This window comes from Phyllobates terribilis, unplaced genomic scaffold (genome assembly GCF_046119375.1).
Source record: "Phyllobates terribilis strain yellow unplaced genomic scaffold, ASM4611937v1 Scaffold_9__5_contigs__length_417890890, whole genome shotgun sequence".
NCBI classification, from domain to species: domain Eukaryota; kingdom Metazoa; phylum Chordata; class Amphibia; order Anura; family Dendrobatidae; genus Phyllobates; species Phyllobates terribilis.
Window position 1 is genome coordinate 391,886,159 of NW_027362769.1, and position 15,268 is coordinate 391,901,426.

Consider the following 15,268-nt stretch of genomic DNA (forward strand, 5'->3'; position numbering starts at 1 on the left):
CTAATCCCTACCCTGTGTGATACAGCAGATTCTTGCAGACATTAACTCTTTCCTGGCCTTGGTCTTGCAGGGCCGTCGGAGTCAGATCTGGATTATGTGAATGTGTCTCCTGAGTGAGCGCTGCTCCGGAGGGATCCATTGTCCGCCTGTGTCTGGATCCTGGAGGATTACACGGCTGAGCGTCCAGTGTGGGGTCTCCCCAGTCAGATGTCCTATAGGGGGGTCTTAAAGGGAAACTCCGGGCACACAGATAATCCTATGGGAAATCCTAATATGTTGTGTTTTGCTGACAACCTGCCTCCTCCGCCTTCTAAATATGAGTGACAAGTTGTCAGTCCGGCCTCCGCCTCGATCTGTAACCACATATGTGATACATCTCTGCTTGCTGTCAGTGAATTGGGAGATTTGTTCACACTGTAACGGAACCTCAGCTATGAGCGGTATTGGCCTGTAAGTTCTGATTCACTGACCGCAAGCAGAGATCCTAAAAATGGTGTTGAATCGACCCATGAAGTCTATGTGAAAGTCGCAGAATGTTTCATTACGCAATGATTGGGCTATTGCTTCCGTTAATATGGACGCTGGCCCTTTAAGAGAAGCAGCTGCAAATCAATACAAACTTCCAGATAAGTTTATCTATAGATAATTCTATAATGCAAAAAAAAAAAGTGTAAAAATCAGCAGTAAGTGCAGGAGTCAGTGATTAAAGGCACAAATCAGCAACATGGCCGCCCCCGTCTGCCGTCTATCGTCTTCTTACGTCCTCTGATTTGCAGAAACGAAAGGGGTTGTATAGAATAATAAAAAATAAAAAAAAATAGCTGCTTTCTTCCAAAAATAGCGCCACCCTGGACCACAGGTTGAGTTTGGTATTACAGCTCAGTCTAATTCACTTCAATAGAGCAGAACAGCAATACCAGACACTGGACAGGGTTGGCGCTGTTTCTGCAAGAAAGTAGCCATGTTTTTTTTGTAATCAAGTACTGCCCCTTTAAATATGATGGAGAATGATGACCAACGTGTCGAAGACCAAGAATGGACATCCCGGAGATGACGCCACCAAGGATCATCACAACGAAAGTTTTTGATGGATGAGAAGTCAACCTTTGTAGCAAAAATACAGAAATATGGCCAAAAGCCCGGTGACCACCAGCGCCACTGAGACCAGGCTGAGCTTCACCGTGCTGTACGGCTGCGCGGACTCCGGACCGACCGACTCATTGGCTTCCAGGGTTCTTGTCGCTGCCGCCGTCTGGAGGCCGAGATGTTGTCTTGGAGATTCCTTATCATCTGTGCAAGGAGACCAAAAGGATGGCGTCAATAAGATGGAGCCAAATGAGGGGTTGGGCAAGTGGGCAGTGGTCATAGGGCTCTCTCTACATAGGGCCTCTTTAATCCCTTATGGACCGGGCAATTTTTCTTTTTTACGCTTTCGTTGTTTTTCTTCCAAGAGCCATAGCTGAGTTGTACTTTTTATTGATACCATTTTAGGGGGCTTACGATGTTTTAATCACTTTTTATTGTGTTTTTATATATGTGGAGAAGAAAAATACAACAATTCTGTTGGTTTTCGTTTCCCTTTATAGCCTTTACTGTACGGTTCATTAATATTATATTTTTATAGATGACATTTTTACTGATGCGATGATACCAAACATGTTGATTTTATATTTTTTTTTCTATTACTATATCTTTAAAAAAAAAAAAAAAAGGGGGGGGGGGGAGTGATTTAAACATTTGTGTCACCCCAGGTCTGGATGCCACAAATATTAAAGGCTGTGTCTGAGAGCAGGAGGGAGGTTCCCTGGTCAGGGACCATTAGCATGCAGCACCTCCTGTCCCAGGCCAGTAGGGGGAGCTGGCTGCCCCTATAAAAGCTGGAACTGAGGGCAGGGTTAGGGAGACCAGGACCCACTTCTGAAGCATCCAGAAGGGATCCCAGAAGAGAGGGACAGGTCAGCCGCAGCTGAGGAGTCGGTGAGGCAGAGGAGAGACTGCAAGCCAGGGACAGAGGCGAAGAGAGCCGGTCCTGGCTGAGAGAATCACCACCGGACATTGGGGTCCGAGGCTGTCAGGGTTGCAGGTCCTGCAGCAGAGAACCAACCCGCGAGGGATTTCAGGTCCCTTGGCCCAAGAAGCCTGGAGGCTCCGCCACACAGAGGGACCAGTACAGCAAGGAGAAAGCAAAAGGTACCCAAGGCCCGAGTCGCAAGCCATACAGGCAAAGTACACGGCCAGCTCAGGGACGTGGGCTATTACACCACAAAAAGGGGATAGTCAGCAAGGGCAGAGAAGAGAACTACACACTCACCCTGACCAGTGGGGCTCGCCCGAGTGCTCTCAGACACCCAGGCCCACTCCTACCCGGTACTCCTGTTGGGTCAGTAGTAATGTAGCGCCCCGAGGGTTCGGCCGCTACAGGGGTATTGCACCTCAACCAGAGGTGTGATATCCCACTCCCGGGTAAGAATGGAGTGTGGACCGGGACTTAGTTAGCTGCATGCATCACACACACCCCATTTCCGGGGGACAGCTCAACGGTGCTCCCATTAGACAGTAATGCAGGCACGACAGACCATGTCCCTGGCTGGAGTGGGGAGGGGGGAAGAAAACCCAGTGATGTAGGAGCAGGAGGGGACGGTTTCTGGGCATAGGTAGGAGCCCATTGGTTGCAAGTCACCTGGGTTCATACACTAGGGGAGGTATATAAGGTGGGCACCATCTTAGTTCTGGGTTGAGTTCAGTGAGAGAAGGAGTTCAGCCAGAGAGGGCTGACACGGAGCTGTGGCTCAGCCTGGGCCCAGCTCCACGAGGCAGGCCTAGGAGGAAGGCCAGAGCCAGCAGAAAGGAACAGAAACAGAAAGGAACAGAAACAGGAACAGAAACAGAAAGGAACAGCAAAGAAAGAGTAGTACCCGAAGTGTAGAAGGGCCCAGAGACACGAAAGCAGAAGGAACCCTAAGGACCCAGGAGATTGTGGGTGACTGGTTGGCAGAACAGGGTACCGGATCCCAAGTTGGTGGAGGCGACTAATCCTTAACCAAGGACCGGCGGTCGTGACCATTTACTGGTGTGACCCCTCACTACACCTACTAGAAAGGCACACCACATAGGGTCAGGGAAGTGGACACCCAGTCCTCCCAGGAGAAGACCCGAGGCAGCTGGACAGAAGTAGTGTCACTGGTGGAGCACGGCTGACGAAAGGATAGAAGGGAGTCCTGTGCCACACTCCGGAATTGCCTGGGAGTTGATCGAGCCCCCTGCCTGGTGGATGCAGCACGGCTCGGGTGGTCCTATCTGTGCACAAGTGACCTGGATGAGAACTGTGAGTAAAGAACCTGAACTGCAACACCTTGTCTCTGTGCTTTCTCACCGCGTCAGCACTACTAGTACTGGGACGCCCCGCACCACAACCACCATCATCGCTCCACATTGCCCTGAGGCTAAACTCTTCCCGTGGGGAGTCATAACACACTCTGCTGCCCTTACAACATCAGCCTCCGAGGTCGGTTCGGCAGCGGCGGTTCTTATTGACCGCAATCCACGGGTGGCGTAGTCGGACATTAAACAATAAAAACCCCATAAATAGACTGCCACTGGTTTGACCACCCTGAGCCACGGGACCGGGTCGCCGCCGCCGTGACTACAACCCCCAGCATCCAGAAAAAGGGCCCGGTTCCGGGTTCCCCACGCGGCCCAGGGGGCGCGTCAACTTTGGCGTAGTCGGCAGGATCGTTACCAACCCGCCGCAAACAGGTATTGTGCGCCTGAAGAGAAAGAGACTGTTTTATTGAAAGTTGACTGTGTTGAAAATGGCGCCTGCCCTAGCAGAACGAACGCCATAATGTGCGCGCCAAAAGACAACAGGAAGCCACCTCCCATCGTGGGCCAGGTCCCAGAATGGCGCCAAAGAAGGAGCCCGCCCCCAACAGCCATGAGTGCGGCTGTAGAGATGTCCATCAACGTGGGGGGGCTGCCCCTGAAAGTGATTGTCAGTTGATGGCCCCAGGACCACCACCAATGGGGGCGGACAGGAAAGAAAACTGTGGGGCAGGGTGCGGTCTGGATCAGTCTGGACAGGCCGCACCCGGGAATGGAAGGAGCACCGCACCCCACCAACACCCTGGCCCGTAGCCTGCTGCAGGCTGAACCGCCATGCAGCCTGGCAGAGTTGCTGGCACAGCTCCCCAGAGACCCGGAGCATGCGCAAGCCGCGCTAGAAGACCTGGATCGGAGGATGGTCAGGGCACAGCGGGATGTGATCGCCGGGTGGAGGGAGGAGTTGGCCCGGCAAGCCGTGACCCGACCGCAGGAGGCGCTACCACTGCTCAGCCGCACGCCTGCCTCTGAGGGCGGTGAAGGTGGACCGGAGTCTGGGGACAATGCCACGGAGGAGACCGCAACAACCGAGGCAGGTAACGGGGACGTCACCACCCCCAGCCCTGAAACCACGAGCATACCTCAGCCTCCCGTTGCAAGGCCCGAAGCCTCGGGAACCGCACCTGTCGCCACACCTCCGCCGCTACCAGCTAGGCCTCAGGTTGCAAGCACTGCTGTCGCGCCCCGCCCCGCGCCATGCCCTTTAACCCCGGGCGCAATAAAGAGAGAGACGCCACAGGCCGGGTCGCAAGGCCTAGTGCACCCGGACGTCACTGCCTCACGAGCGCCCCCTTCCTTGACGATGCCACTCCTGGGCACAACCGGAAGACGCCCACCGGCCTGGTGGCAAGGCCGAGTGCCCCCGGGCGCTGCTCCCCAACCGGGGCCCCCTGCCATACTGCCCCTGGGCGCGGATCTATTCGCCCAGCACACCGGCCCTGATGGACTGCCCCTGGTATGGCCGGCCGACCTGATCAGCAGCCGCCCATGGAGAGACCAGCCCCCGCGTGAACCCCTGATACCAGCTCCGGAGCCTAGAGAGATAAGCCATCCCTCACTGGAGGACGCCCAGTTCGAGTGGGACCCCACTGGAGAAAACCTGATGGGGTTCACCCAGGAAACCCGGGCGGACGCAGCCCGTCGACTGGAGTCCTGCCGCCAGCAATTGTCGACATTTGAGAGGGAGCGGCGGGAGCGGCGTGTCAGGGAGGAGCGGCTCCAAGCACGGAGTGCGGAGCAGAAGAGAAGAGCCCGACAGAAAAACCGAGGTGCCAGCGGTCCCAGAGTCACCGGGACCGTGGTGAAGTTTCAGATGGATCGCGGCTGGGGCTTCATCAAGGACCCTGAAACCACAGACGACGTCTTTGTGACCCGCAGGGACGTCGAGAGCCACCTGTCAGAGGGACATCGCGGACGAGATCTGTACCCTGGTGACATGGTCACCTACACCCGGCACAAGGGTGCAAAAGGATTGTACGCCCTCCACGTCCATAGAGTGGTAGGAGAGGAGGAGCAGTACCACTCGGACCCCGAGTACCAAGAAGGCCAGGACGGGCCTGAAGATTACCCGGAAGAAGGTGCGCAAGGAGGACACCGCTACTGAAAAGTGGCAGCGCACAAATGTATATAGTTACCCGTCAGGGTATAAGAACTAATGTTTGGAAGTTACCCCTATATCCCTAATCTGGCTGTGGACTGAGAACAGCCATCCCTTTTCCCTACCTGGCCGAGGACTGAGAGCGGCCGTCCCTGTAAATAGTTGCCCTTCCTAAAGCGCCCCCTACTGGTTTTATAAAAAGACTGCAACGTCTACCTCAAGACAAATTTACTGGACTGTTGCACCTTTAAGAAGAAAGGACACCTGGTGGCAAGTTGCACGGCGGCCAGTACCCAAGAATGTGTTTTACTTGAGAATGTTTTATACTGAAAAGTTTTATATGCTGCTAAAAGAGTTTTATGGTATTTTATATGTGTAATACTTGTTAAAAGAGGAAAGTGTACCGGTAACGTTGAAGGAGAAAAGTGCCTCCCATAAAGGGATGGGTTAAATGGTTATTGTCTTATATGCGAATGCATTCTAAAACATTTTGTATGTTTTTGAAATGTCTTTGCTCTTTTCCAGCCCGAGGACGTGCTGTGGTTTACCAGGGGAGAATGTAGCTCCCCGAGGGTTCGGTCGCTACAGAGGTATTGCACCTCAACCAGAGGTGTGATATCCCACTCCCGGGTAAGGATGGTGTGTGGACCGGGACTCAGTTAGCTGCATGCATCACACACACCCCATTTCCGGGGGACAGCTCAACGGTGCTCCCATTAGTACAGTAATGCAGGCACGACAGAACATGTCCCTGGCTGGAGTGGGGAGGGGGGAGGAAAACCCAGTGATGTAGGAGCAGGAGGGGACGGTTTCTGGGCATAGGTAGGAGCCCATTGGTTGCAAGTCACCTGGGCTCATACACTAGGGGAGGTATATAAGGTGGGCACCATCTTAGTTCTGGGTTGAGTTCAGTGAGAGGAGTTCAGCCAGAGAGGGCTGACACGGAGCTGTGGCTCAGTCTGGGCCCAGCTCCACGAGGCAGGCCTAGGAGGAAGGCCAGAGCCAGCAGAAAGGAACAGAAACATAAAGGAACAGAAACAGAAAGGAACAGAAACAGAAAGGAACAGCAAAGAAAGAGAAGTACCCAAAGTGTAGAAGGGCCCAGAGACACGAAAGCAGAAGGAACCCTAAGGACCCAGGAGATTGTGGGTGACTGGTTGGCAGAACAGGGTACCGGATCCCAAGTTGGTGGAGGCGACTAATCCTTAACCAAGGACCGGCGGTCGTGACCATTTACTGGTGCGACCCCTCACTACACCTACTAGAAAGGCACACCACATAGGGTCAGGGAAGTGGACACCCAGTCCTCCCAGGAGAAGACCCGAGGCAGCTGGACAGAAGTAGTGTCACTGGTGGGGCACGGCTGACGAAAAGATAGAAGGGAGTCCTGTGCCACACTCCGGAATTGCCTGGGGGTTGATCAAGCCCCCTGCCTGGTGGACGCAGCACGGCTCGGGCGGTCCTATCTGTGCACAAGTGACCTGGATGAGAACTGTGAGTAAAGAACCTGAACTGCAACACCTTGTCTCTGTGCTTTCTCACCGCGTCAGCATTACTAGTACTGGGACGCCCCGCACCACAGCCACCATCATCGCTTCACATTGCCCTGAGGCTAAACTCTTCCCGTGGGGAGTCATACCACACTCTGCTGCCCTTACAACATCAGCCTCAGAGGTCGGTTCGGCAGTGGCGGTTCTTATTGACCGCAATCCACGGGTGGCGTAGTCGGACATTAAACCATAAAAACCCCATAAATAGACTGCCACTGGTTTGACCACCCTGAGCCACGGGACCGGGTCGCCGCCGCGGTGACTACAACCCCCAGCATCCACAAAAAGGGCCCGATTCCGGGTTCCCCACGCGGCCCAGGGGGCACGTCAGTAATACCTACAATAAAGACCCTGGACTGTTTGAAGCGGACTCTGAACTCTTATTACTGCGGCCTGCACTATCACCCCCAGCATTCACATACGCTGCCCTGAGGCTACACTCTTCCCGTGGGGAGTTATCCTACCCCTGTGCTGCACACTAACACCAGCCTCAACGGTCTGCCTCGCGGTTATCCCTGACCGCAATCCACGGGTGGCGTAGTCGGACATTCAAAACACTGACAAATAGACTGCCACAATTTGGTCTGACCACCCTGAGCCACGGGATCGGGTTGCCACTACTACCCCCACCATCGCACTGAAGCCCGGTTCCGGGTACCCCACGGCCCAGGGGGCGAGTCAGCTTTGGCGTAGTCGGCAGGATTGTGACCAACCCGCCACAAACGGGTATTGCGTGCCTGAAAAAGACTTTATATTTACATGAGTGAAGTTTCCCGCCATTCGGGGCCATTTCCCGCCAATCTGAGCTGTTTCCCGCCATCGGGCGCCATCTTCGAGACGCTGCACGGGAAAAAGAGGGGAATGGACGTCAGAAACGCGCGAGACCTGAAGCCCCGCCCTACGCTGAGATGCTGCGCAAGGTCCTGGAAGGAGAGAGAGCGACGCTGACGTCATCATCCCGCGACGCAATGTCCTCACCCAGAGCATCGCGAGCGGAGCCGCGGCCTACAGAAGAGGATCGCCGGAAGGTAGGCCACAGTTAACTAGGGGGGAGGAAGATGTCAGACGCGGAGGGACCCTCTACCACCAGTGTAGCCGCTGCCGCTGTGATGCCGTTTTCCATGCCCTATATCCCCGGAGCGGCCTGGCTTCCACAGTATGCCGGCGAGTCGCATACCTTGGGCGACTTTAAAGAAAGGCTGTATAGCCTGTTCAAAGTTTATCCCCTGACAGAAGAACTGAAAGTAAGCATACTAATAGGGCAGTTAACTGGTGCGGCCCAGCGGGAGGTAAAGTCTTGGACAGCTGAGGAGAAAAGGACTGTAAGGGGGGTTCTGACCCGTCTACGGGACACCTTTGATACCCGTACCTCAGCAGAAATCAAAATACGGTTCTATGGCTGTAAGCAGCGAGCCCAAGATAGTATCAGAGACTATGCCCTAAATTTACAGGAAGCCTTGGGGGCAATTAAGCAAGCTGACCCTTGCAGCGAGCAGGATACCGATAAACTGTTGATTGATCAGTTCATAGAAGGTCTGCTGTCCAGCGCCCACAGAACCCAGCTGCGCCTCATGGCCCTACAGAACCCCGATTTGACTTTTGCACAGTTCAAAGATAGGGCCATCCGGGTGCTCCGAGAACCCGCACCAGGTGGCGCTGTAGTTTCCCGGCGCCCTGCCATCACTTACCACCAGGAGGCAGCGCCCTACCCTGCAGACCTTGTGGGGGCTGATGTGCAGGCCCTAAACCCATCCCCGCCTGCAAACCTGCACCATCAGGTCCAAGAACTGACACAGTGTTGCTGCATTGACCAGGACCGTACAGTCGTTGCAGGTGGAACCGTCAGGACCAATCAAGCTGACTTCCAGTCCGGAGGATGTCCCGTGGCGTCGACGGAGGAGGATCCCGTCGTTCAGAGGGAGGCCCGCCGATCGTTACACTGAGGATGGACAGCCGATTTGCCGCCGTTGCAGCCAGCCGGGACACGTAGCCAGGTACTGTACTTTAAATGGGTCCAACCTGGGGCAGAGGGCCAACCCCCAGGCATAAGGTCACCAGGCCCGTCTAATTGGCATGATAAGTTCGTCAGGGGACGCCCGGTTTTACCCGTAGTGCTGGACGGTATCCCCATGAGTGCACTGCTGGACACCGGGTCCCAAGTGACTACCATCCCCTATGTACTTTTCAAGCAGTACTGAAGTGACACTGACATAACCCGCTATCCAGACAGTGACTTAAGCATCATCACCAGCAATGGCCAGCCCGTGCCGCAGGTGGGGTTCAGAGAGATGACCATTAAGATTGGTAAAGTTGAACTGCCGGCACAGGGAGTGATCATTGTGGACATTGACCGTCGAGAAAGTCACCCTAAAATAACCTTGGGTACTAACGTGATTGAAAATTGTCTTTCAGAAGTAATTGTAATTTTGCAGCAGGTGGCCATGAATGCGAGCTCCAGCCAACAGAGGGTCCTCCAGAAAGAGATAAGAGCCCTGATGAGACGGCAACAGGTAGAACTGTCTGGTGGTGAGATCGGTAGCGTGAGGATGAGCGACCCGTTCCCCATTGCCATGCCTCCCAAAAGTGAAATGATGATCTGGTGTCGGACTGCAATTGGGTTAAGAGGGAAAGACTACCAAGCCATGGTAGAACCCGTGTACTCAGACAGCATGCCCACCATTTTGACAGCCCGGGGTTGATGGTTGATGTCCGCCATGGAAGGGTGCCCGTCCGGATCTTAAACATCGGGGAAAGGGAAGTACACTTGCCCCGGTACGCTACACTAGCCAAATTGTTTGCCGTCGAACACAATGCTCTCAGGGTCGTGGAACCCTTGCCTCCATCTCCCCTGGTGGAGGGTAATGGCTCCCAGAAACCTAAGGAGGACTGGTGCCAGAAACTCCACGTGGGTGCTGACTCCACTCCCTTGCACCAAAAACAAGGAGTCTACCGGGTAGTTCAGGAGTACGAGAGAATGTTTAGTAAGCACCCGCTAGACTTCGGCAGGGTGAAAGGGATAGAACACCACATCCCCACGGGAAGCCACCCACCAATAAAAGAGAGATACAGACCTGTACCCCCGCACATTATCAGAACGCAAAGGGCATGCTGAGAGAAATGAAAGAAGCCGGGGTCATTAGAGACAGCTGTAGCCCCTGGGCAGCCCCCTTGGTTCTGGTAAAAAAGAAAGACGGTACCATGAGAATGTGCGTGGACTATAGACAAATCAATCGTATCACCCATAAAGACGCGTACCCGTTACCTAGGATAGAGGAGTCTTTAGCCGCACTAAAATCAGCTAATTTCTTCTCTACTTTGGACCTTACTAGCGGGTACTGGCAGGTTCCTGTGGCAGAGGCTGACAAGGAGAAGACCGCCTTCACCACCCCGATGGGATTGAGTGAATTCAACTGTATGCCATTCGGGCTCTACAACGCACCCGGGAGCTTTCAGAGGCTGATGGAATGCTGTCTAGGGCACCGAAACTTCGAGACGGTCCTACTTTACCTGGACGACATGATTGTCTATTCGAAGACTTACGAGGACCATCTAAAGCACCTGGCCGAGGTGTTCGAAGCCATGGCAGGCTATGGCATGAAAGTGAAACCCTCCAAGTGCCATCTGTTAAAGCCAAAGGTACAGTACCTGGGGCACGTGGTGAGTGCAGAAGGAGTAGCCCCCGACCCCGACAAGGTCACAGTAATCAAGAGCTGGCCAAGCCCCTCAAACATCAAAGAAGTGAGGCAGTTCCTCGGGTTGGTAAGCTACTACCGAAGGTTCATCCCCGGGTTCACAAAGATGGCGGCTCCAATGCAGGACCTCCTGATAGGTCAGTCTAAATCCAGAAGTCAAAAGCCACCCTTCAAGTGGGACAAGCCGGAAGAGGAGTCCTTCCGCCAGTTGAAGATGGCCCTCACGGGGGATGAGATCCTGGCCTACCCCGATTATGGCCAGCCTTTTATCCTCCACACAGACGCCAGTAATGTGGGGCTGGGAGCCGTACTGTCACAGAACCAACAGGGCAGAGAAAGGGTGATCGCGTATGCCAGCCGGAAGCTGAGGACCACTGAAAGGAACCCGGAGAATTACAGCTCCTTCAAGCTAGAATTCTTGGCAGTGGTGTGGGCCGTCACAGAACGGTTTAAGCATTACCTTGCCTCCGCAAAGTTCACTGTGTACACGGACAACAACCCGTTGACACACCTGGACAATGCAAGACTTGGTGCCCTAGAACAGCGGTGGATGGCCCGGCTATCAAATTATGACTTCACAATCAAATACCGGGCAGGCAGAACCAACGCCAACGCAGACGCCCTATCAAGAATGCCCCACCTACCCGAAGGAGAAGAAGACTCGGAAGAGCTGGAGGAAGTAGAGCTCCCTGCGTTCCACCGATATGTGGCCACTCAGTATTCTCACCGGGTAAGAGACAAAGACCTAACCACCGTCATGTTCAACCCCTTACCCCACCACGGCTGGGCTGAAACGCAAGATAGTGACCCTGCAGTTCGCCTGGTGAAAGACCTGTTAACCCAGGCAGACACTAGCCCTGGCCTGGACGCTCCAGAGGAAGCCAAGCAGTTATGGAAGGAGAAAAGCAGGCTATTCCTCTACGAAGGTAAGCTGTGCAGAAGGCTTGTCAACCACCGGACGCACGAGCTGACCTGGCAGGTAGTGGTCCCAAGACGAGATGCAGCAATGGTCCTGGAGGCCTACCATGACAGAGCGGGACACTTCGGGTGGAAGAAACTGGAGTTTCTACTAAGAGAGCGGTTCTACTGGATCAGTATGAGAGGGGCCATCGAGAAGTGGAACAGGGACTGCGGCCCATGTCACATCAGAAGGAAGGACCGTACCAGCCAGAAGACACCCTTGAGGCCCATCGTCACCAGGCAGCCTCTTGAGCTGGTAGCTCTGGACCATGTGAAGTTGGCTCCAAGCCGGTCCGGCTACATCTATGCCCTCACGATTGTGGACCATTACTCCCGGTTCTTGATGGTGGTCCCGGTTAAAGACTTGACAGCCCAAACGGCGGCCAGAGCCTTCCAACAACACTTCTGCCATCCACACGGGTATTCGGAATAGGTCTTGACAGATCAAGGTCCAGCGTTTGAGGCGGAAGTCTTCCAGGAGTTCTGCAACCTCTACGGCTGTAGGAAGATTCAGACAACGCCTTACCACCCGCAAACCAACGGGCTGTGTGAGAAAATGAACAATATCGTCATTGATCTCCTCAAGATGTTGCCCCTGGAAGAACGCAGCCTGTGGCCGGAGAAGCTGCCAGACCTGATAGACTTGAACAACCATATCCCGATGAATGCTACCAACTGCACCCCGGCTTACATGATGCGAGCAAGACCAGGTAAGCTGCCTATGGACCTGGAGATGGGAGTCCTGACACCCGAGGACACCTCCCCAGATGCGGACTGGGATACGGAACGGCGGCTACAGTACAAGAAGGTACAGGAGAGTGTGGAGAGGAGTCTGGCTCAAGCGAGAGAGAAACAAGAGAGGCTCTTCAACCAACACGCCCCTGCTGGTCCCCTGGAACCTGGTGAGCAGGTCCTGAAGCAGAAGAGAAGGCTTCACAAGCTAGATGACCAGTGGGAGAGCGACCCGTACACAGTACTGCCGTCCAACCACGACAACCCGAAGGTATGTGTAATTACCAAGGATGGAGGAGAAATCACTAGCACTGTCTCCAGAGACCACCTAAAACGGTGCCCCGAGCAACTGCAGAGTCCAAGTGAAGATCAAGATGACCTTGAGCCCGCAGTGGACAAGGAGGAAATGGTCAGCACCGTTCTCGGAGAGTTCCCCCCGGTCCTGGACTTGGATAAACGATGCTATAGTGGTACCCGTCCTACACTTCCTTCAGCCTACCCAGCAAGAGCCTACAGGAGAGCAGGAAGAACAAGAAGAACAAGCAGCCCCGGAGGCAGAAGAACCCATGCCAGCAGCCCAGGAGAGTCAACCCTCTGCTGACAGTGAGCCTGCCATGCCTGCGGTAAACCAAAGGACCCGCAGACAGCTGCCTGCCCTGCCTGTAAACCCAGCTAGTAGCTGTACCCTAAATGCTAGTGGGGAAAGCCAGGTTAGACCACCACCAGACAGTGGGTTACGCAGGTCAACCCGGATCACTAGGGGTCAAATACCAGCTCGCTGGAAAATCTGAATGTAAAGTATGTAGTTAATGTTTATACAGTACTTGTTACCTGGTTACTAATACTGTTTTCTAGTTTTTCCTAGTACAATGGACTGACAGGTCATGGACACTGAATGGCCGGAACTGAGTTGTAGATAGTTGCACTTGGTGCCCTCTTTCGAAGATGACCACGGAAGAAAAACCTGTCCGGCGTGGCCTCCTTGTGGTCCAAAGTAGTTAGCTTTTACCTTGCCGCCACGCCCAAGGCCAGGAACTTGGGCTTTATAGGGACAGGTCCCCACACTGTGGAAAACTTCACCTTGTTGGGTGATATGGACACCCGGTCACGGAAGCGCCGTGACCTTAAGGACAAATGTGCTAGTAAATATGTTATGTTATTGTTTATACCCTGTTTGTTGTTGGCCAAAAAGGCTTAGTCCCGGAGTACTACATTTTACTAGGGGGGAATGTGTCACCCCAGGCCCGGATGCCACAAATATTAAAGACTGTGTCTGAGAGCAGGAGGGAGGTTCCCTGGTCAGGGACCATTAGCATGCAGCACCTCCTGTCCCAGGCCAGTAGGGGGAGCAGGCTGCCCCTATAAAAGCTGGAACTGGGGCAGGGTTAGAGAGACCAGAACCCACTTCTGAAGTGACCAGAAGGGTTCCTTAGAGGAAGGGACAGGTCAGCAGCAGCTGAGGAGTCCGTGAGGCAGAGAAGAGACTGCGAGCCAGGGACAGAGGCGACGAGAGCCGGTCCTGGCTGAGAGAATCACCACCGGACATTGGGGTCCGAGGCTGTCAGGGTTGCAAGCCCAGCAGCAGAGAATCAACCCGCGAGGGATTTCAGGTCCCTTGGCCCAAGAAGCCTGGAGGCTCCGCCACACAGAGGGACCAGTACAGCACGAGGAAGCAAAAGGTACCTAAGGCCCAAGTCGCAAGCCATACAGGCGAAGTACACGGCCAGCTCAGGGACGTGGGCTATTACACCACAAAAAGGGGGATAGTCAGCAAGGGCAGAGAGAGAACGGTAGGCCTACACACTCACCCTGACCAGTGGGGCTCGCCCGAGTGCTCTCAGACACCCAGGCCCATTCCTACCCGGTACTCCTGTTGGGTCAGTAGTAATACCTACAATAAAGACCCTGGACTGTTTGAAGCGGACTCTGAACTCTTATTACTGCGGCCTGCACTATCACCCCCAGCATTCACATACGCTGCCCTGAGGCTACACTCTTCCCGTGGGGAGTTATCCTATCCCTGTGCTGCACACCAACATCAGCCTCAGCGGTTTGCCTTGCAGCGGCGGTCATCCCTGACCGCAATCCACGGGTAGCGTAGTCGGACATTCATAACTCTACAAATAGACTGCCACAGCATTTGGTCTGACCACCCTGAGCCACGGGATCGGGTTGCCACTACTACCCCCGTCATCGCACAGAAGCCCGGTTCCGGGTACCCCACGGGGGCGAGTCACATTTATATATTGTTTCAATTTTTAAAAAAAACTTTTTTTTACTTTATTTTTTAGTCCCCTAGGGGACTTTAATCCATGATCCATTGATCGCTTGTTCTCTATGCTGCAAAATTATAGAATTGCAATATATAGTGAACTTTATTGTTTCATGTGAAGGCGTACCAAGAGGGCACCCATGACGCCCTTCAATAGACCTTCAGAGAGCAGCCATGGGTGCCTTCAATATGCCTTCAAATGGCAGCCATAGGGGCATTAGATAGGTCTTCAGATGACAGACATGAGAGTCTTCCTATAGCAGCCATGAGGGTCTTCAGTAGGCCTTTAGATGGCAGCCATGGGGGCCTTCAGTAGACCTTCAGATGGCAGTTACCGAGGGTCTTCAGATGGCAGCTGTGGGTGATTTCACTAGGTCTTTAGTTGGCAACCATGGCAGCCTTCAATAGGCCTTTAGATGGCAGCCATGAGGATTGTCAATAGGCCTTCATATAGCAGCCATGAAGGTCTTCAATATGCCTTCAGATGGTAGCCATTTGGGCCTTCAGTAAGTCTTCAGATGGCAGCCTTGAGAGCCTTCAGTAGGCCTTCAGAATATGGAGGGCCTGCAGATAATGGCCATGGGAT

General features: G+C 54.0%; 2 protein-coding genes across 6 annotated transcripts in view; one reads left to right on the forward strand and one right to left on the reverse strand.

Moving 5' to 3' along the window:
- LOC141162523 (uncharacterized) overlaps positions 1-3,349 on the forward strand; it is a 37,542-nt gene extending 34,193 nt beyond the window's left edge. For 3 of the 4 annotated variants that reach the window (XM_073648704.1, XM_073648706.1, XM_073648705.1), the window contains one exon: positions 71-3,349. In XM_073648704.1, coding sequence (XP_073504805.1) covers positions 71-117 — 47 coding nt within the window. In that variant the 3' untranslated portion in view covers positions 118-3,349. The remainder of the gene's footprint in view (positions 1-70) is intronic. The other variant, XM_073648703.1, reaches the window with a different exon arrangement.
- The window catches only part of LOC141162522 (uncharacterized), a 17,851-nt gene continuing 3,205 nt past the window's right edge, over positions 623-15,268 (reverse strand). Inside the window, exons 5-6 of one of the 2 annotated variants that reach the window (XM_073648700.1) lie at positions 7,786-7,866; positions 623-1,290 (exon numbers count right to left, since the gene is read on the reverse strand). In XM_073648700.1, coding sequence (XP_073504801.1) covers positions 1,100-1,290; positions 7,786-7,866 — 272 coding nt within the window. In that variant the 3' untranslated portion in view covers positions 623-1,099. The remainder of the gene's footprint in view (positions 1,291-7,785; positions 7,867-15,268) is intronic. The other variant, XM_073648701.1, reaches the window with a different exon arrangement.